We start from the raw sequence: 22,970 nt of genomic DNA on the forward strand, positions 1-22,970 counted from the left end.
CATTACTGGTTTCTGCTAGTAGTATGGTATCGTCTGCATATCTTAAATTATTGATATTTCTCCCTCCAGTTTTCACACCTCCTTCATCTTGGTCCAATCCCGCTTTCCGTATGATATTTTCTCCGTATAGATTAAATAAATAGGGTGACAAAATACACCCCTGTCTCACACCCTTTCTGATGGGGAACCAATCGGTTTCTCCATATTCTGTCCTTATAGTAGCCTCTCGTGCAGACTATAGGTTGCACATCAGGACAACCATTATTAGCTTGCACTGAATGTCGTGTGTGTGTGTGTGTATGTGAGCAAAGAGTCTTTCCAGGTTGCTTGTTTTTAAATGGTTTTGTCATTATGTGCCTCCAAGTCGATTATGACTTATGGCGACCCTATGAATCAGCGACCTCCAAGAGCATCTGTCATAAACCATCCTGTTCAGATCTTGTAAGCTCAGGTCTGTGGCTTCCTCTGTGGAATCCATCCATATCTTGTTTGGCCTTCCTCTTTTTCTACTCCCTTCTGTTTTTCCAAGCATTATTGTCTTTTGTAGTGAATCATGTCTTCTCATTATGTGTCCAAAGTACGATAACCTCAGTTTCATCATTTTAGCTTCCAATGATAATTCTGGTTTAATTTGTTCTAACACCTAATTATTTGTCTGTTTTGCAGTCCATGGTAAGCGCAAAGCTCTTGTCCAACACCACATTTCTCTGCTTTTTTCACTGTCCAACTTTCACATCCATATATAGAGATCGAGAATACCATGGTCTGAATGATCTTGACTTTAGTGTTCAGTGATACATCTTTGCATTTGAGGACCTTTTCTAGTTCTTTCATAACTGCCCTCCCCAGTCCTAACCGTCTTCTAATTTCTTGACTATTATCTCCTTTTTGGTTAATGACTGTGCCAAGCAGAGCTTGGAAGATTACTTTTAAAAAGTAATAAATTACAGTTACAATTACTTGGCCCAAAAAAGTAGTAATTACCGTTACAATTGCAATTGCTCTGAAAGTAACTGATTACTTTACTTTTTCTCAAAAGTAATCACTACAATTACATTTCAGTTACTTTTTTAAAAAAACTCCTACAAGGTGCTGGCCTTGGCTGCTGCACATCTAAGAAGCCTAAAACAATATTAAAAATAAACACACACACACAGGGGGTAGTAGAATAAAAAAAATTATCCATAAGATTAACATAATGGCATAACAGAATCTCACATCCCCCCAAGCAATGAAGATACCCCAACTCTTGAAATCAAATTTTACACTTGAAATGCTTTTATAATATGTTTCTGTTATGTCTCAAAAGAACAAGATGCTCAAAGAGCATGTCAGACAAGGAATGTCTTTTTACAGTCATTACGTTGCCACCAGTACTGAACAGGCGTTCTACTGCGGCGCTTGAAGGCATGCCTGTGTTGTGCTGCAAAAAACACCGCAGCACATGTGGAAAGCCATGGAGTGATGACACTTCCCTGCTGGGAGACCTCAGGTACCTCACCAGTTCCTCCTCAGCAGTGTCCACTGCTGACTTCTTGCCCTGGGGCAGAAAGTTAAAGAAGTCATCTTCTAAGTCATCTTCTTCCTGGTCTTTATCTGAAGACTGATCACTGTCCTCATTAAGTACACCCATCTTTATTTCAGCTTTCAACAAGGCTTCCATTGTGTATCTAAGAAAGAGAGAGGATATGTTAACACATATATGTTAGGAAACCATCATCTGCTCTTCATTTCCTGATGCTTGTCATGTCCCCTGGTTCAGGGTCCAACCTGAAACTGTGGATGATGACATGGAAGGTAGGAAGGTGACCAAGTCACCACACTCATGGGGCAGCACAACAGACCCTTAAGGATTACCTGCAGCAACCCAAGGTTGTGATGAGGAGCCCCAGGAAGAAAAGGCCCAGCCCCTGCCTACCACCTTAAGCCCTCTGATGCCTCCCTTGAGACAACATTTCCCTTGGAGTAATCCACCCAAAGGGCTTCCCTAATGTTCTTACTTGTTGGTATGGGTGGTGGCCTGACACGATTCCAGTCGATCTAGTTTGAAGCGAGGGTGTACGCAGGCTGCCAGAAGAAGCAGATCCCTGCCAGATCCCCACCTCTCAAGGGTTGTCTGCTGCTGCTTCAGCATTTTGGGAGGAGAGGTGTCATGCATTGGTTCAGGAAGGCCACGTCTCCTTGCCTTTATTGCTTCTTCAATTGCTCTCAGCTTCTCAGGGTGTGCCCTCTGAGGAAGAACAAAGCATGAATCCAAGAAAAAATGGAAGAGGAACTTCACAATTTAAACATAAATAGACAATGGACACTCTTTGAGGACCAGCATGACAAAGGCTTACCTCAAAATGTTTCTTCACATTAGATGAGGAGGAAACAGCTGATCTCAGATTTTTGATCCTTGGAAGGCAGTAATTGCATCGTACAACATTTTTCCCACTCTGGCTCACAAATGTACAAGCTTTCTCAAAGCCAAACCATGGTACTTGCTGTTCTGCAGATGTGGCTGTGAATTGTATGTGGGACAAAAACTGTCTCAGTAATAAAAAACATATAACCTATGATAGCCCAATAGACAATCAGAACTAATATAAAACCCTATTGCTTCTCATTTGCAAATCTTGCAAGATCTAAGGTAACTCTAGATCATGTGATTTCAGGTGATGCATGTTATGTACATTTGTATAGATATTAGCAGAGATTGTCAACAGTCTATCTCTCTCTGGGACTGGGAATCTCTCTCTTTCTCACAGAACATGAGTTTGAGAGCTGGGGGACTGAGAGGAGGAGCTGCAAGGACCCTACTTCTCACCTCATCTCTGCCAAGAACAAAAAAATCAGCCTTAAGCCATTTATTATATGCCTAATGATTTTTTATTTTTATTTTTATTATTATTATTACTGAGACAGTTTTTGTCCCACATACAATTCAGTCTTGTGATTAAACAGGACAAAAATACAAATAAAAAGAAAGATGGAGTACAAATAAATATACAATAAAAAGCTAGCCGGCATTTTAAAAGGCAGGAGTGCTCTGTCTGGATAAATACAGCACACAGGTATGCATAGGAACAAGGGGGAGAGTTCAAAAAGGGGGGGGGAAGGAAGAGAAGTAGGCCAGAGCTTGGAAAAGTTACTTTTTTGAACTACAGCTCCCATCAGCCTAATCCAGTGGCCATGTTGCCTAGGGCTGATGGGAGTTGTAGTTCAAAAAAGTAACTTTTCCAAGCTCTGAGTAGGCTGAAGTTTCAGAAGTGCCTTGTGATTGATGGGGGGGTGGCAGCAAGGCAAGGAGAGGCAGTGGGAAGGGCAGAAGGGGGGGCGGGGGGCACACACACACACACACACACACACAAATCATCGTCACTCACCTCCAGAGCTCTTTGCCATTCTGCTGCTGCCTTCTCCTCCGTTGTCCTTGCCCTGGCTTTTTCCTCCGGCGTTCATTTTTTCCTCTTAGACGCTAGCAGGCCCTGCCTATTCTCCTCTTCCCTCGTGCCTCCTAACACAGATCACGAGGGAAGAGAGAGTCTGCGCAGAGGTCCAATCAGTGTGAGGCACATGTCTTGTGTTAACCAATCACAGCCAGGAGCTGACTTCCCCTTGTTCCCGCCCCCAAGTAACGTCCAACCTAACGTGGAAACGTTAAAGTTGCAGATGAAAAGTAGGGAAATTACTAGTCGTTCCGTTACTTGCCAAATGTAATGGAATTACCCACTTGTTATTTAAAATTGTAACTAATTACAAGTAACTCGTTAAAAATAACGAGTTACTTCCAAGCTCTGGTGCCAAGGTATTGATGATCCTTGACATGTTAAATGTCCTCATTGTCAACTTTAAAGTTACATAAATCTTCTGTTGTCATTACTTTAGTAGTCTTCTTGATGTTCAGCTGTAGTCCTAGTTTTGTACTTTCTTCTTTAACTTTCATCAGCATTTGTTTCAAATCATTACTGATTTCGGCTAGTAGTATGGTATCATCTGCGTATCTTAAATTATTGATATTTCTCCCTCCAGTTTTCACACCTCCTTCATCTTGGTCCAATCCCGCTTTCCGTATGATATGTTCTGTATATAGATTAAACAAATAGGGTGATAAAATGCACCCGTCTCACTCCTTTTCTGATTGGGAACCAATCGGTTTCTCCATATTCTGTCCTTACAGTAGCCTCTTGTCCAGAGTATAGGTTGTGCATCAGGATAATCAGATGCTGTGGCACCCCCATTTCTTTTAAAGCATTCCATCGTTTTTCATGATCCACACAATCAAGGGCTTTGCTGTCATCTATAAAGCACAGGGTGATTTCCTTCTGAAAGTCCTTGGTCTGGTCCATTATCCAACATATGTTTGCAATCTGGTACCTCTTCCTTTTCCAAATCCAGCTTGGACATCTGGCATTTCTCGCTACATATATGGTAGGAGCCTTTGTCGTAGAATCTTGAGCATTACTTTACTTGCATGGGATATTAAGGCAATAGTTCAATAATTACTGCATCCCCTGGGATCCCCTTTCTTTGGAATTGGGATATATATTGAACACTTCCAGTCTGTGGGCCATTGTTTAGTTTTCCATATTTGTTGACAATTTTTTGTCAAAATTTGGACAGATGCAGTTGTAGTAACTTGTAGCAACTCTTCTGGTATGCTATCTGTTCCTGGTGCTTTGTTTCTTCCAAGTATTTTAAGAGCAGCTTTTACCTCACATACTAAAATTTCTGGTTCTTCATCATACGGTTCCTCCATGAATGAATCTGTCATCCTTGTATCTCTCTTATGTATTTCTTCAGTGTATTGCTTCCTTCTTCCTTTTATTTCATACTTTAGCTGGATTTAGTTAAACTCACTAACATATCAAAGCTACCCAGTGACATTATATGTGGGGAGCTGAAGAATGATTGAATTGTTACTTGCTGATAAAATGACAGCCATTGTACAGACTGTTGCTTCTTCCTCTGTTCCCCTTTCTTTACAGCACAGTCCAGGTGCGCCAGAAATGTGAAGCAAGACATATAACTGCTAGAGCGCAAGTGGCAAAAGACGTGCTGTGAGGCTGATCGGGCACGAGTAAAATATCATAACCGTGCCTACTGTGTGGCAGTGAGGGAGGTGAAGAAGGCTCACTTCTCTGCCTCCATCGCATCCTGAAGTAGCCATCCAGTGGAGCTTTTCCGTATTGTCAGGAGTCTGTTGACATCAACTCCAGGAAATGGAGCTTTAGACCCTTCGGAGGCCCACTGTGAATTGTTTGCAAGGCACTTTGAGGGTTAAGTTGCTCGCCTCTGTAGCAGTCTTGATGCCCCTTCCACATCTACTGTAGTCCCCAATGAGGTGTCCAGTGCAATGTCTGCTGCAACTTCTTGGGAACAGTTTCAGTTGATGAGGCCTGATGTATAGACAAGGTGCTGATGGTGATGCAGCCAGCAACGTGTCCTCTCGACCCTTGCCCTTCTTGGCTTATTAAAGCTTGCCAAGGGGGTTTGACCAAGTGGATCCAGAGTGTGGTCAATGCATCATTGCAGGAGGGAGTGGTTCCAGCCACCTTGAAAGAGGCGGTGATCCAACCACTCCTGAAAAAGCCCACCCTGGACCCATTGGGTTGTGACAACTACTGACTGGTTGCAAATGCCCCCTTTTTAGGGAAGGTGATTGAGAGGGTTGTGGCGCAGCAACTTCAAGTACTCTTGAATGAAACAGATTATCTTGACCCATCCCAGTCTGGGTTCAGGCCTGGTTATGGGACTGAATTGGCCTTGGTTGCCCTGATGGATGACGTTTATTGGGAGAAAGACAGGGGGAGTGCGACCCTGTTATTCTTACTTGATCTCTCAGTGGTTTTTGATACTATTGACCATGGTATCCTTCTGGGCCGACTTTTTAAATGTTTTAGATGTTTTTAAAGGTTTTTTTAAAGAATGTTTTTAAAGTTGTTTTGTTTTAATGTATTTTAAGGTCTGTTTTTATGATGTTTTAAAGTGTTTTTACTGCTTTTGTTTGCCGCCCTGGGCTCCTGCTGGGAGGAAGGGTGGGATATAAATTAAATAATAATATAAATAAATAAATAAATAATTGATCATTTTTATTGGTCATTTGATCATTTTTATTTATTAGAATTGGTAAATGATACTGCAATTCATTGTACAGTAAATTGATGTTATTTTATAGCGGTTAATGATTTATGGTCTTGACAAAATTACTGACTCACTGAGGTGGTGGTGGGGGAGTCTGATTGCAGCTAGAGGCAAGTGTTCCCTGACATTTTAAACATTTTGATGTATTTGTTGTTTGGAGTTTTGGCAATGGATGTGTATGTGTTTGCTCTCCTAAAAATGCCTGAATTCTAGAATTTATCCCTTAGTTCCTCAGTTAGAGATGCTGGTGGACCTCAACGGTGTTTGAAAGTTAATGCTCATGTCCTCTCAGATGGAAGCCTTTTCCATTCTCCATGAGTATGTTTGTGTTTCTTACAGGGAAGATGTGAGAGCATGCCCATGTGGAAACTCCCCTCCCCTCCCCATAGTGCTGCAATAGTCCTGGTGTGAGGGAAGGAAGGGGTTTAAAAATTTCAGCTCCACTGGCTTAAAAATGTTACTTGCCTCTACTATATAGGCACAGGCACAGTTCTCAGCAAGGTGGTTTCTTTGCTTGATGGGGGCTAGATGTCAAGGAGGGAGCTAGGCTGGAACCTACGTTTGGGGATTCTTCTTTAAAAAATATGGATGAGCATTCAGTCCCTTGTGACCCCACTTGCACTCTGGAATAGTATAGTCCAGATAGTTGGGCAACCTCATCTACTGTTTGTGAGAACAAGGCTATAATAATGTATCAGACAAGGAAGTGGAGCCAAAGGAGGAGTTGCTGGGTGTTTGTGCTCCCGTCTCTCAGCAAGAACTCCACCTCAACTGCCAGCTGTATTCTGGACTGCTGGAAAAAGTCGTTACATTTTTGTTGGAGGCAAAAGTAAGACTATTACTAGCACCCACACGCACACCACACCACACCTACCTACGTGTGCATCCCTGCCATCAACCAAGTTGGCAGAAGGGGAATCAGCCCCTTAGAGAATCCTCAGCAGCCATCTTTGTTGATGGCAGGCTTGCGCCCACAGTGCAGCCAACATTTACATCAAGGGAGAGGTAGGTTGGGCATGCAGGCGGGCATCGCAGGCCTGTGTGGCAGTGGGGTGTGTGCCTGGGAGCTCCTTCTAGTGATCTGCAGCAGGGTTGGGAGCCGACACTGCCGTGGATCGCAGAAGGGAGCACTACCCACCCACCCTAAGGAGGGGCCCTTCAGGGGCCCCTTGGGACCCAAGGGCCCTCAGCCAGGGCCTGACCTGGCTGCCCTCTGGCGCCGGCCCTGACTGTTACCACTGATGCTCACTAGAGTTTGGGTAAATTCAATTTCTTAATTATTATTTCTTTTTCTATGTATGTTAAGCACACTGGAAGATACCCTGTCAAGGAAGTGGAGCCAGAGGAGGAATAGCTGGATATTTGTACTTGCCTGTCTCAGCAGGATCTCCACCTTAACTGGAAATATCCAGTGTTAGTCATACTTAGAATATACCCACTGATTTCAAGGAGTTTACAACAAACGCTGGATATTGGCTGCAGTAAATATTTATATAAACATCTCACAGTCTTAGAAATAGGTTGGAATATGGCATCAAGGTAAAAGTTTTTACAAAATTCACTAGCCTTTTTTTTAGTAGCTAGCCTACAGATAAATATGTGAATTTAAAGGCAATTTTTTTAGAAAAAAACACACAAATCCCTACCCACTCAGACACTAGAAACACTAATTCTTCTGGAAAAAAGAAACAGAGGGGGGTGATTTGGGGATTTAGTTTTCTTTTTGTCTTGCTGTATATTTAGAGGAACAAAGGGGAAAACAATGAAATATCATGCCAGGGTGGAGAGCCTGTGGCCCTCCAGATGTTGCTGGACTACACTTTCCACCATCTCTGCCTGTTGGTCATGCTGGCTTGGGTTGATGGGAACTGGAGTCCAGCAGCATCTAGAGGGACAAAGGTTCCCCATTCTTGCATCATGCCTTTGGTTGCACAGGAGCATTTAATTGCACAGGAGGTGGCTGCAGAGGAAGGCTCTGAAGGGGAGCCTCACCACCAGCCTCTGGTTGAAATGGACGAGGAAGAGTGCTGCCTTTGAGGGTGGAGGGAAGAGAGTGACCCACTTTTGCTGCTAGACTGTCCTTCATGTTCTTGCACGGACAGATGGGCTTGTGTTCAAGGTGCAGAGCTGGCCAGTAAGGAATCTCTCCCAAATTGTTTTTTTTTAAGTGTTTTTAAATTTGTATATTTGTTTTTAATGTTTTTAATTGTAAACTGCCCAGAGAGCTTCAGCTATGGGGCGGTATACAAATGTTAATAATAATAATAATAATAATAATAATAATAATAATAATAATTCAGCTTCACATATTCTAACTCATCAAAGTCCAAAACTGTTGGACTTAACAAAGGAACATCAATATTTCTTCTTCTCAGTCCTAGAGTGAGCTGTCTCCTGTCCCTCATCAATAAGAGCTCAGGGTTAGACAAAAATAGATGATTTGGTCCTAAGGAGAGGCTATGGGAGAAATGCCAAGCTTATAGGTCTTCAGGGACACTCTATAATTGGCTAATAATTATGTCTATATAATCAGAGGAAATGTTGTATTTGAAGCAATAGAGGACAACACTTTGGCTACCCTTAACTTAAATTAACCAATATTATTGGAAACAACTCTCTTCATCCTTGATAATTGCCCATGCTGGCTGAGGCTGATGGGAGTTGGAGTTTAAAACCTGTAGGGTGCTACACTGGCTAATTCTGCCGCCCTGGGTTCCTGCTGGGAGGAAGGGCAGGATATAAACAAACAAATAAATAAATAAATCCTGACTTAAATAGTGCAGGACATGCAATAATAGGCTCAAGTTACAGGAAGGCAGATTTCGGCTGAATATCAGGAAAAACGTCCTAACTGCTAGAGCTGTACTACAATGGAACCAATTACCTAGGGAGATGGTGGGCTTTCCAACACTGGAGATATTGTAGAGGCAACTGGACTACCACCTGTCAGGTATGCTTTAAGTTGGATTCCTGCTTTAAGCAGGGGGATGGGCTCCATGGCCTTATAGGCCCTTCCAACTCTACTATTCTACGATTCTATGAAATAGAAAATATCTGATGGTTTTGTTACAAGACAGATATGTCATACTGCTGAAGTAAGGTTTTCTTAACATCATTAAAATTGATGAAACAGTATGCTCTGGGTCCAGCTTGGGAACCTGAATAATTCCAGATGCCTTTTCTAAGAACTTATCCTTGGAGTTCTTATTTATGAAGAGCTCCTGAAGACCAAGGAGGGGAGAGGCCACACTATTAACCTCCAAGGGAGGTAAGAGGGAGGTAAGTAGTAGGAATTAGAAGGAGAAAGAGAACATGCAGCCGATTTAGCTGTCCATTGGGCAAGAGTCTTATGGGATTCAACTGTTGGAGGAGAACAACCTATATGTTTATTAATTGAAAAAATAAGATCTATGGGGTTGAATCAAATTGTGCCCTTCCATTTGCAAAAGGGGTATGAATCCAGAATGAAGGCTTCCATAATCAGAAGGGGAGGGAGTAACCAGGAAAGCATGGGAGATGGCATGGGGGCTTCAGGACAAAGGAGATATTTATGAAAATTGATTCTCTCCCACTTCCATTCATGGACACCTCTGCTGGATCTAAGCCCCTTCTATGAATGGAAAGGCACCACTGGATCCAACCCAGGGATATTCCTTGTGTTTATTTATGCAATATTCTAGGCATTTCAGTTTGCACCACACCATCATCTTGACTTGACATTGACCGTAGATGGATGAAATGTAGTTGTCTGTCTTTATAATGGAAATTGTACCCAGAAAAGAAAACACAAGAGTTAGACAAATATGAATAACATCACACAAACAGGACCTTCTCTTCACATGAAAATCACTTAGCACAAGTGGTGCAGTAACAAATGTCTCAGCCTCAGTGAGCTGGAATTTCCTGCATAGTGGACATACCGTGCTCAAAATCCGGATGATGACCTGGCCATGTTTTTCTAGTTAGAAAAGAAGCCTGGGCCATGTGCTTGTGATTGAAATGTCCTCACTTTGAGGTAAACTGGTAAAAGTGTCAAATTTTTGTACTTGAATTTTTTCATTCTGACTCTTTTAAACATAATTGCTTCATTTCTTGTTCAAGTTCTGCCTGCATAATCTCTTAAGAAATAAATTCAGGGTGAGCATTCAGACTCAAACAGTATTGTCTTGCTCTGAGTCATGATAATCTAAGTGTATCTTTTTTTTAATGGCAACTCAATAGTGAAAAGTAGCAATACACACAGTGTATGCAAACATAATTATTAGCACTTGGAGAATATGACTAGGTCAGGACTAGGTCTAATGGTTTTAAGTTGCAGGAGCGTAGATTCAGATTGGATATTAGAAGGAACTTCTTGACAGTAAGGGCGGTTCGGCAATGGAACTGACTGCCTAGGGAGGTGGTGGGATCCCCTTCACTGGATGTCTTCAAGCAGAGGCTGGACAGCTATCTGCGGGAGATGCTCTAGCTGTGGATTTCCTGCTGTGAGCAGGGGGTTGGACTCGATGGTCTACAAGGCCCCTTCCAACTCTATGATTCTATGATACTTGTTGAAGTTGTAGTTATTCTGAAGTTAGGTAAGGAGACTCCTCTACAGAAGAGTTGTGAGCTCTAGGACTGGTGGCTCCACATGGACAGGAGTGGATCCATCTTCTCCTCAAAGCTGCTGTTGGAGGACTCGGACTCTGCAGATTTCTGGTCTGGGGCCATGACAATCTACTACCATTTTCAACTAATTAGAATTATCATTTCATCTGAACCAGGAATACAGTTAGTTTTAACTATGGTTTATTCAAACATTCTGGGATCACAAATCATTTAAATGAAATGACAAACAACTAGCTGAACAATTAGCTGAAAATGGAGGCTGGGCCAGAGGAGGAGATGGGAGGAGGCATCACATGACCCTGAGGCTTGTACTTGTAGCACAATGTGGCTATAAAATGGGGTCTCCATGTGGATTTGACTTACAGAATAGCAATATAGGACTGTCCCCACTCCCAAATTAAGTTTGTATTTGTTTTTAGAACATCTTGAAATATGTGGTGAGGTTTTACTTAACTCAAATGAATAATTTCGCTTACTGCTGCAACTTCTTGTCTAAGGACAAGATACCTGATGTAAATACATGCCTCACAGCAGAAGTCCAAACTAAAATCTCTCTCTCTCATTCTCTCTCTCTGTCTCTCAAAAAATAAATTAAAAAATCCCAACGTATATTCACATAATGTGAAAATCAAATACAGGCCTCTAAGTTTATAATGCCTAGTTTCTGGAAAGCAAGGTCTTCTTTTGGAAAATAAAAGGAAAATAAGAGTATGGCCATTATTTTGAAGTTTTTGAATCAAGACTTGGTAAAGTCTGGGCAAAAAAATGCAAAATGTACTGAAGTTCAGTCCACTTTCTTGCTGTAAATATATTTTCAACAGGAGATATTTTAAAAAGCATAATAAAAAGAGTTGCTCTTTTTAACAGCAGATTGCTATTGAAGAGTAACACACTTGGAACTGGTATATCACAAAGCTAATTTGGATGGTACTTTATTGGTTGTTTTCTTTCCCTTTTCCATAATTTGATAAACTGAATGATCCAAAAAAGTCCAAAATAGTGATATATTTTGCACAGGGTGTGACATTATCTTAGTCCAACACTTAAACAATTGATGCTAAATTTAGATAAGTTCCCAACTTTTTTCAGCTCAAGGGCTCATTTGGATAAGGGCACCACAAAATGCCCATTTCACAGAATTAAAACTGGCAATGCTCAGAACCCCCCAATAGGCATCCCCTGAAAACAAACAAAACAGGCAAACAGCAGGCAACACTCGTAAAATAAAAAGGCAAAAATACACACATAAAAAAGCAGGCAGCCCTTCAGTCAATCCTCCCAAACCACAACAAAAAACAGGTCAGCCACCCCCACAACAGAAAAAAGAAGGGAAAACAGCCCCATTCCCAAACAACCCCAAAAGCAGGCAAAATATTGCACCCTCAAAACAAACACAAAGCAGTCTCCAAACACACACACAGCAAAGCTAGCCAAAATACACACACACACACCAAATACAAAATATCCCGGAAAAACATCCCCCTCTCTGACCAAGCAGCAGCACGGCCAGTTTCCCTTTCTTCTGAATGGTTGGAGAGGGAGGGGAAAGGGCAGAATGGCAGGTTGCCTGTTCTTCACATTCAAGCCAGACCAGCACCTCCTGAGGAAAAAAAGAAGCTAACAATCTCAATTTCAAAAATAAGTTTTTTAAACCGGTTAGAGGTTCTATTTACAACTGAGCAGTATACACAATGTGATAAATAAATAAATAAATATTCTGGAGAGGCAGGGGGCCATAGAGGGCACCAACCTAAGGTTTTTGTCTGATTGCACATTGGGGACCCTGGATTTAGAAGGTAAAGATCAAACTAGATGTGATGGCAGCAGGACTGTCACTTGTAAATGCAGGTTTGCCCCAATGCTGCGCAAAAGGACAAGTTTGATTTTAAGAGCAAAAGAGGTGCGCAGGCAGGTTAGACCCACCCTGCGCATTAAAGTGTCCTAAAGGTGGGCTCCACAACCACAATGGTGGTATCCCTCTCTTACCTGTAGGAATGGGGCAGAAATTCCTTTCTGTTTGCATCTGAACTGAATCCACACTTTCTGAAACAATATGAGAACAGAAACAGTCATTTTTTGACATTTGCACTGATCCGAATTTTGCAATGCAGTTTGCCAACCAAACAATATTTACAAACTTGCATATATTAGGACAAAGTGTGCATGAAAATGAATATCTTAGTGAAAATAACATACAAGGTGCATTATATTAGGAGAAATTACTTGCAAAATTGTGAATATTCTGCATACAGAAATGCATTTCTTAGGAAAAATGTGTACTAAAATGCTGAAGAATTTTCATGAGGATTTTTAAAGAAAAATTGCTGTACAAATGTGGAGAACTGAGTTTAAGATTTTAAAAATGAGGAACCAAGAGAACCAAAATTGATGATCTTTCCATCCTTACTTGCCTGCCTGGTTGCTATCCGTTATGGACTTTCTTGGTTGCAATGGCTTGGCTGGCCATTTTCCTTGCAGTGCTTGCAAGGCTAGCCATTTTCCTTGGAACACATCATTACAATATATTACAATACTTGGCGTGAGTGAATTAAAATAGATGGCAATGGGAGACTTTCAGTCAGGCAACTACAAAATATTTTATGCAGGAAATTGGAAATTAAGAAGAAATGAGGTTGCTTTAATAGTGAGAAGTGATGTAGCAAAAGCAATTAGGAGTTATAACACAAGGCCTGACCAAGTGCTATTAATAAGGTTAAATGGGAAACCTATTAACATAACCATCATCCAAATCTGCTCTCCAAAGGCAAACACAGAAGAAGAGAAATGATTGCATCACTTCAGCTGGACCTGGAAACACCCTCATTTAGCTAAGATTTCTATCTTAATTTCCAATCAGAGACAAGTTTTTGTTTGAATTGTATGGTCCAAGCAACTGTGGCTGATGCTTAATGTATCATGCTTAATGACATCACAAGGGCCTGCCCCTATGACAACATGAGGGTCTGCCCCTATGACATCACTAGGACCACCCCGTGACATCACTAGGGCAGATTCCCATGTCATCACTAAGGCCCACCCCTGAAATCTGAGTTTAGAATGCTTCTGACCTGGCAACCCTACCTATAGTAGGTTTTTTCAGCAGTTTATAAACATAAGATGTGCCTTGAGATGCTGTGGTACAACATAAAGGCAGCTAAAGCAAATTAATCACATATGGCTTCCTGCACTTGGGTACCAACAGGACTTTCTGGGTCCAAGTATGCTGTATGTTGATTGGGCAGTCTGCTGCACTTGCAAAAATTTGCATAAAATTTGCAGATACTTTATCTCACATGCAAATTTATATCCTCTTTTGTACATGCGGTTGGAGGAACCCAAAATAAATTAAGGTCCATATACAAGTATAAGATGTCTGATAGACAGAATGTCAACAGATGACACTTTCCCTATAATTGCATTACCATACTTAAAAAAATGCTTGCCCTGTTTAATTTCTACCTGCTATATAGCTGTTAAAGACGTAAGAGCCCTGATCTTCCTCAATGCCATCCTTAAACCATGCAAAGAACTCAAGCTAGAGTAAAACGAGCAACAAAACAGTTGGGCAACTTGATAAATAATATATTTTAATTAAAAATATAAAAATGAACATCAGTAGCTATATTTATTTATTTTTATTTTATTTATTTATTTATTGCATTTGTATACCGCCCCATAGCCGAAGCTCTCTGGGCGGTTTACAACAATTAAAAACATTAAAAACAAATATACAAATTTAAAAACACATTTTTAAAAAGCAATTAAATATATATTTTATAAATGTACTATAGCATTCACAGGCAAAAAAAAGACATTAAGTGGTATTCAAAGCTAGTCCTACTCAGAGCAGCAGACCCACTGAAGTTAATAGACATGACTAATTTAGGTTCATTAATTTCAGTGGGTCTGCTTTGAGCCTGACTTAGCTGGATACCACCTATTAGAAATAAAAACACATACAAAATCAGCAAAGCAGGCATCCCACTCCCTCCCCCCCCCCGCCATGCTTTGATTGCGGCATTCCACTCCTGGTATTTTACAGCAAAACACAAACAAAAATCCTTTTGCCAACCTTGATTAAAAAAAGAGAGAAAGGAGGTATAAAATAGCCTCCATAGGGGACTTTCCTTATAGCAGACTGATCTAAACTCAGAGTCCAGGCACCCTGCTGGCTGTGGGGCCAATATATCAGTACCCCTGTACGCCTCTCTCAGCTGCCCTCTTCCCGCACAACAGATACAGTGCTGAACTGCTAAAGTATGAACTATTGCAGGTCTTCTGTATGTGCATTTTTATTTAACAAGATTTATATACAACTAAACTAGAATGAACCTCTAAGCAGTTAACACAAAACAATATAAAATATTCATAAGAAAATACCGATAAAATCAACCTTTAAAAACAAGTAGACATAATAAAATTTATCAAATATAGATAAAATCAACCGTTTTAAACAGTTATACATAATAAAATTACCTGTCTGAGTAGGCTTGCCTTAAACAAAAAAGATTTGAGCTTGTGTTGAGAACAGTACAGCAAAGGCACCTGCCTACATCATAGTTCCAGAGAGTAGGTGTTGTAATGTATGGAGATTCATGATTTAAAAGATGCCAGTTATGTGACTGACACATGAATAGAAGTCTAGCATGCTGATTCACACTTTCAGAGCCAGGGTAGATGAATATGAACACTGAAAACACTGAACACAAGTCTGTATCTTTTCTGCTGAAATTAGTGGATATTAACATACATGTACTTTCCCCCTTGCAGCCTTACAATTTCAGTAATTTTCAGCAACAATTTGACTTATGAACTAAGTAACACAACTTTAAAACCAAAATCTTATCTGTGGTTGTAAATGATGCACTGCTGACTGTGTTTGTTGGAAGATAGTTATATATTAACAGAAAACTCATGGCGTAGATTTACTGTAGTCTTAATGAAGTCTTGTTTGTTTTTAAGATATGAAACTGTACAAAATGTACCCCCCCAAATCTGAATTAGTCATGCAGGGCTTTAAAAACTGTTATTTACTGAATCTTTGGCCTTATTCTCTGAGAAATTATTTATACAGTTGGTAGCAAGTGTGTTTATAGACAGTGCTGTCAATTAAAATTCTTCTAATGTTTGCCCTGAAATATTTTCATGAGAAACTTCCCAAGATTGACTTTCGTAAGCCACTGCAGTCCACTTAGTGTATGATGAACGTTTATTAAAGATTGAGGGCTTGATAATAGCTTTCCATGCTACTGACTGAATACTGCAGCAACAAGTCCATAGTGTGGGATCTTTCCCAAGGAGAAGCATAACTTTTCCTCTGGTATCACCTACTTCTATGACTGGCTCAACACATTGGTGCACCAAGTGAATATGGGAATATACAAAGCTACCTGGCATTGGTTCTCAAAAGCATTTCACTGGAACCCTGCTCCGCACTTGGGACTTACCGGGTCACGGGGTGGAATTTGCGGCCTGGGGTAAATCCCGAGCCTCCTTGATGGAAGAGGGCAAGTGTGCCGGACTGGTGTGATGTTGTCACGGCGTGCTGCCAAGGTGGGCAGGGCAACCGAAGCTATTTAGGCTTGCGCCGGCCGCCCCCTCTCCCTCTTCAAATTTTGCGGCTGCAGAGAGCCCGTGCTTCTGGCGTCGTGCGGGACGCCATTTTGGAGAGCACGAGGCAATAGTGATGGGCGCCATTTTAAGGCGCACAAGGTTCCGGCGCTGTGGGCTTTCCCCGAGGGGATTTTCCAGCTCTGGCCAGAAGGGCCTTGTTCGGCCACGCTCGCGCTGCCACTCGGTTCCGCGGTGGTGGGAGCAGCGGCATGAGAGCACCGTGTTCAGGCGTGGCAGCGCAGCGGGCCTTCATCGAAGGACTCTTCAGCTCCGCGGCAGCGGCAACAGCGGTGTGGCAGCACCGCATTTCAGGCGCGGCGGCACCAAGTTTTAAGCAACCCCCCATCATCAGGGGTTTTTTGGGCCGTAATTTCTCCCCCTCAGGGCTTCATAAAAAGGCCATTCGGCCTTGTGGAAGGCTGTGGTTAGGCCCGATTCTGGAAGGAAGGGGGTGGGTATGCGTTCCCCCCCATACCAAGGCCTTTTCAGCGGTAGGCCCATTCGGCCTTACGGGAGGCTGGTGGTCGGGCCCACAGAGGGAGGAGGCAGGAGCACCTTTACTTCCACTCACCCAGGCCTAAATTGGGGCGAGTGGACGGACCTGATCCGTATAGGCTAGAATATAAGGAGGCTTTTGGTTTTTAGGTTTGCCCTTCGAGTGTTCACCCTTGATCCTGATTATGGCACCTAAAAAGGGTCAAGGAGGGCCTAAGGGAAAAGGGAGGGCTCCCAGATTGGGCCGGGGGTCTTTCCCTCCTGGGGTCTCCGGGGCGGGGGATGGCGAACCGCCATGGGCGGCTGTCCTGGCTCGTCTCGCGGCCCTAGAGGGATCTTCCTCCCAACGATCCCAACCCACTCAGCCGGTTGCTGCTGTGGCAGGCAAGCCCCCGGCTAAGCGCACTAGGGGGCAGGCTCGAGGGGCATCCAGTATGGGTTCTATGGCTGAAATAGTGCAAGCCTCTTCCGGGGTTAGCCAGTCCAATACAGCCACAGGTCTGCCTTCATATGTTTCTAACCCGTCAACATTTGACTTAATTTTAGCTCATCTGGATGCCCTTGAGGCGGGTCCCAGCAGGTCGGTAGGAGAGACTCTCACCCAGGACCGGCGTGCTATTACTACTCAGCAGTCGTCTCTGGATGCTGTGTCAGAGGGAAAATCAGGTGAGTACACAGTGACTGGCTCGCCAGGGCCAGGCCCTGCTTGGGGCTGGCCCCCATGGGGGTACCCATATTGGGGGCCTGGGCAGGTTTGGCCTTTCTCTCCTCCACATGGCACTGAGACTGACAGCCAGGTAACACTTCCAGCTGCTGAGGCAAGTGACATACAGCTCCTACAACCCTCGTCGCTTGAGGCCTGCAACAATGTGTGGGCATCTTCCCAAACAGGAACTGCAGTTGAGGAAGCCATTTCCTCCCAGCCCACTGCTTCATCAGGGGTTTTTGTGGTTCACCAGGGTGTTAGTGACCCCCTAGGGCATATTAAAGAGGGTGCCATCCCTTTTGGAGAGACTTCTGCTCCTTTAGGTTTCCATTTGCTTCCAGCAACTAGGGACAAAATTTGGAATGGGGAATACATTGACTTGTTTTCCCTGTTGTACAGGGAGCCGCTTAAGAGGGACAGGAAAAAGGGGATGAGAAGGAAGTAGAGAGGCCCAAGAGGCGCCAGATTGAGCACACTTGGGCTAACTGGCTCCCTGCCTACTTTACGTACATAGGGGTGATCATGCAAAAACAGCCACAGCGCGGTTCGGTCCTGATCAAGTATCTGGATATTATCTACCAGGGCTATACGGAGTTCATGGGGTCGGTGTGGCTCTCTTACGATGAGGCTTTTCGTATGAGGGCGGCCTATGACGCATCCTTGCCATGGGACAGGAAGGAGGCTGAACTTTGGTTACAGTTCATGTCTCATTCACGGCCGGTGGCAGGGGATAGGACTGATAGTGGCCACCTTATGGCTAGGCAATTGGCACCAGCCCCCTCCCGTGGGGCAGGGGGTTCAACCCCGCCTGCTCTGCTGGGAGTTTAGCTCCCGTGGCTTCTGTGGCAGGAACTCTTGCCGGTATAGGCATGAGTGTGCACTCTGTGGTGGTCAACACGCACCCGCTGCCTGCCCTAGGAGCCGGCCTTATCGAGGTGGCAATAGGGACTTCCACGGACAATGGAAACAAAGACCCCCGGGCGCAACTCAAGGAAAAGGGCCCGAGCCCAGTTAAGTTACCAGAATTGCAACATTTATTGAGTTTTTACCCTTTAGTTCATGAAGCTCGGTGCCTTTTAGAGGGCTTTTCAACTGGTTTTCGGATCCCTTATTCAGGGCCCAGGACTGCCTTCTGGTCTAGGAACCTGAGGTCTGTCTTGGGCATGGAACAGGTTGTTTTGGATAAGATTAACAAAGAAAGGGAAGTGGGCCGAGTTTTGGGCCCCTTTGCTTCCCCTCCCTTCATGTCTGTTAGGGTTTTGCCACTGGGCATTGTGCCTAAGAAGACACCGGGAGAGTTCCGCCTCATTCACCACCTCTCCTATCCGCATGGGCAGTCGGTTAACGATTTTATTCCACCTCACTTAGGTTCGATACGCTACACCTCTTTTGACTGTGCAGTGAGCATGGTTAGGAGTTGCGGTGTGGGTGCCCTCATGGGGAAGTGTGACATAAAATCTGCATTCCGCCTCCTCCCCGTCCATCCTGGAGATTTTGATCTATTGGGGTTTGCTTTTGCGGATCACTATTATGTGGATCGTGCATTGCCCATGGGCTGCTCTATTTCATGCACAGTATTCGAGCTTTTTAGCTCTTTCCTGGAGTGGGCAGTGAGCAGGCGGTCTGGATCACGTTCTGTGGTCCACTATTTGGATGATTTTTTATTTGCTGGACAGGCGCACATGAGGGAGTGCAAGGATCTTATGGATCACTTTATGGAGCTGTCAAGGGAACTTGGAGTCCCACTGGCGGGGGGAAAAAACGGAAGGCTCGTCCCCTATTATCACATTCCTGGGGATCGAAATAGATACGTTGGCCCAGTCCTGTAGGCTCCCACTTGCCAAATTGCAGTTGCTGCGAGAGAAGATATCGCATGTTCAGGTTTCCAGGAGGGTAACCCTGCGCACCCTGCAGGATCTGGCGGGTTCACTGAATTTCGCCTGCAGGGTGGTTGCACCGGGGCGTGCTTTCTTGAGACAAGTCTATGACGCTATGTCAGGTTTGTCCCATCCTCATTATCACATCAGGGTTTCGGGTGTGCTCAAAGATGATCTGTTGGTCTGGGCTAAGTTCTTACAGGAATTCAATGGGATTTCTTTTTGGAGTCTGGACCGCCTTCTGGAGGCCGAACTCCAGATTCACTCTGATGCCTCGGGGGCATTTGGTTTCGGTGTCATTCTTAATGACTCATGGAGCCATGGTATCTGGCTGCAGACCTGGGTTCAGGAAGGCTGGATTAGAGATTTGACACTCCTGGAATTTTTTCCAATAGTGGTGGCAGTGCATCTTTGGCCGGACAGGCTGCGCGATTCCACAGTCCACTTTTGGTGTGACAACCTGTCCACGGTGCACATTATTAATTCCTTGTCATCAAAGAACCCCCGAGTCATGCACCTGGTACGGGCCTTTGTTTTACAATGTCTCCAGTTTAACATTCTGTTTCTGGCGCGCCACGTCCCTGGTATTGATAACAGTATTGCTGATGCTCTGTCACGGAACCAGATGGAGAGATTTCACCACCTGGCGCCGTGGGCCAAGGCTCAGCCGGACGTGGTCCCACCAGATCTATGGGAGATTGGCAGCTTGAGTCGGAGAGGGCGATAAGCTTGTCCATTGCGCCCAGTACTATGGCCAGCTACCAGAGAGCAGGTAGGGAGCTATTGGCTTTCAGGGCAGAAAGGGGCTACGTACAGCAGTGGCCCATTCCAGTGGAACACCTCATAGAGTTTTGTGTGGAAGGCAGGAGAAAGGGCCTTGCCGTCAAGACTATTAGAGGTAAGCTCTCTGGCCTATCATTTTTGGCCAAGTCGAGCGGTTTGCGGGACTTTTCAGATGACTTCCGACTCTGTAAGATGTTGGAAGGCTGGGCACGGGAACACCCTGCCAATTCAGATTCTCGCTCCCCTATGCACCCAGAAATTTTATTAGGGCTCCTGATACAATTGGAGTATTTATATTCCTCATCTTTTGAGGTACTGCTTTTTCATGCAGCCACACTTACACTGTTCTTTGGAGCTTTCAGGATCAGTGAGGTGATGGTGGGGTCCAAGGCTGAAATCTCCGCTCGACCTCCCTCACTCCCCACCTGCCTGCTTGCCCACCTGCTCATTCAGTCCCTCACTTGCCCTACTACCCCCCCATCCCCGGCTCTCCTGCCCCCTGCCTGCCCCTCCACTCGCTCACTCCCTCACTCGACCTACCACCCCCACCCCTGCTCTCTCGGCCCCTCACTCCCTCACTCACCCTTCTACCTCACTCTCTTGCCTTCTACCACCCCATTCGCTCATTCCTTCACTCGCCCTACCCCCCCTACCCCCTCCTCTCTCTCCCCCTGCCCGCCCCACTTGCCCTACTGCCCCCACCCCCTGCTCTCTCACCCCTTCCTGCTCACCCCCCGCTCACCCTACTGCCCTCGTTCACTCCCCCCACTCCCTCACTCGCACTGCTGTCCCCACTCTCTCCTTGCCTGCCCACCCACTTGCTCACTCTCTCACTCACCCTACTGCCCCCTGCACCCCACACTTGCTCACTTGCCTTGCTGTCTGCCCCCCACTCTCTCACTCCCCCCCAGACCAGCAAGGAACCTTCAGGAGCATTCATGTTAAACAATTTGAAACAAAATTTGAAACAAGTTGCAATTCTATTTTCCTGTAAGCTGATGTGGAGAAGGAAAGTGGGAGAATAAATGTCAATGAAAACATTCTCATTTTAGAACTCTGCATTATTTTCTTAGATTCCTGATGTTTCCAATCAACTGACCTTATGCGGCTTATACACCATTACATCCCCAGTTATAAATCTCAAACCGATCTCAATCCTTAATTATGATGACGGTAAATATAGCTTTATATGGCTTTTTAATGGCCTTAACAATCTTTGGTGCATATACCAGTTGGCTACTTCCATCACCAGCTGTTCTTTGAATCCACACTTTGACAACTTATTTTGGATGAATCCTCTGGTGTAGTATTCAGTTAACTTGTTTCACATTGTATTCAGTTAATGAAGAGTGCTATGACTGTGTTGAAAGACAGGTGTGCAAGCTGACTTTTCAACGCTTTCTATGTTGGGAATTATGCATACTAGAAGCTATCTCAATTCTCTGAGTGTCTCTCTTTTTGTAACCCAGATAGTGCCATCCACGCACTAGAGGGTAGTATCAACAGGCTTTGGAAGACTCCACAAGATTTCTGGGAAATGGGCTGTTTGTGGAAAATCACAGAACTCAGTGGGTCTAAGTAGCTTGACTGGCTCTTTGCTTTGTCAGGCTGATGAAGGGATAAATATCACACCTATCCCCTAACCACTTTTCTGTTCTAAAACTTCTTTCCCAAAACAGCTTTGCTTACAAAAAAAATGGTATTGAAGCACTGTTACACATAAGTATGTAACATATAGTTTGCCCCTGGCGTGTGGGGAGGGGGTGCCTCTGCAATAATAAAGGTTTGCATCACTTGAACTCACATGATCTAGAGTTGCCTAAGGTCTTGCAAGATTTGAAAATGAGAAGTGATAGGATTTTATATTAGTACTGAGTGTCAACAGAGTGTTTTTTGCCTTTCTATGGCAAAAACTCCAACTTCAGTGGAGTTTATGTGATGTGTTCTAATCATTTGAATTTGGCTTTGTTGTTATGTCCCTGCAAGTCGATTATGACTTATGGTGACCCTATGAATCAGTGACCTGCAAGAGCATGTCATGAACCACCCTATTCAGATCTTGTAAGTTCAGGTCTGTGGCTTCCTTTATGGAATCAATCCATCTCTTGTTTGGCCTTCCTCTTTTTCTACTCCCTTCTGTTTTCCCCAGCTTATTTTCTTTTCTAGTGAATCCTGTCTTCTCATGATGTGTCCAAAGTATGATAACCTCAGTTTCATCATTTTAGCTTCTAGTGACAGTTCTGGTTTAATTTGTTCTAACACCCAATTATTTGTTTTTTTCACAGTCCATGGTATCTGCAAAGCTCTCCTCCAATACCACATTTCAAATGAGTTGATTTTTCTCTTATCCGCTTTTTTCACTGTCCAACTTTCACATCCATACATAGAGATTGGGAACACCAGGGTCTGAATGATCCTGACTTTAGTGTATATCTTCGGAGGAAGATATTTGGGCCTCGACACAGCAGCCTAAGGAATCCAATTTCAAAGAATATAAGAAGCAAGGTTTATTCGAATGTGCACCTAGACACATTTTGCGCAGTGTCAAAAAAAGAATTGCAGTGTGAAATATGTTTTTGTGCAGTTGGGCATGTGGGATTTATTAAGGAGCTAGGTAGTTTTAAAAAAGGAAACAGATGAGAAAAGATAGAAATAAATAGAAAATGAAGATAAATACTGGTTCCTTTCAAATCTTCCTAACCTTATACCACTAGTCAGTGATTTTTCGGTAAAAAAACAGGGTGCCAGTACTCATATATTGA

At 43.8% G+C, this 22,970-nt stretch overlaps 1 protein-coding gene across 2 annotated transcripts; it reads right to left on the bottom strand.

Annotated features, from left to right (window-relative positions):
- Positions 1-1,273: 1,273 nt before the first annotated feature.
- LOC133377427 (uncharacterized) lies at positions 1,274-15,535 on the bottom strand. Of its 2 annotated transcripts, XM_061611479.1 has the most exons (5): positions 15,211-15,535; positions 12,721-12,777; positions 2,340-2,503; positions 2,001-2,230; positions 1,274-1,670 (listed from the first exon to the last, which is right to left on the bottom strand). In XM_061611479.1, the coding sequence occupies exons 2-5, from the start codon at positions 12,755-12,757 to the stop codon at positions 1,280-1,282; spliced, it is 822 nt and encodes a 273-aa protein (XP_061467463.1). In that variant the 5' UTR covers positions 12,758-12,777; positions 15,211-15,535; the 3' UTR covers positions 1,274-1,279. The 2 variants fall into 2 exon arrangements, 1 of the variants encoding a protein (XP_061467463.1); XR_009760706.1 differs by lacking the exons at positions 1,274-1,670; positions 2,001-2,230; positions 2,340-2,503 and adding an exon at positions 10,272-12,334.
- Between the last annotated feature and the right edge of the window lie 7,435 nt (positions 15,536-22,970).

This window comes from Rhineura floridana, chromosome 2, assembly GCF_030035675.1.
Source record: "Rhineura floridana isolate rRhiFlo1 chromosome 2, rRhiFlo1.hap2, whole genome shotgun sequence".
NCBI lineage: Eukaryota > Metazoa > Chordata > Lepidosauria > Squamata > Rhineuridae > Rhineura > Rhineura floridana.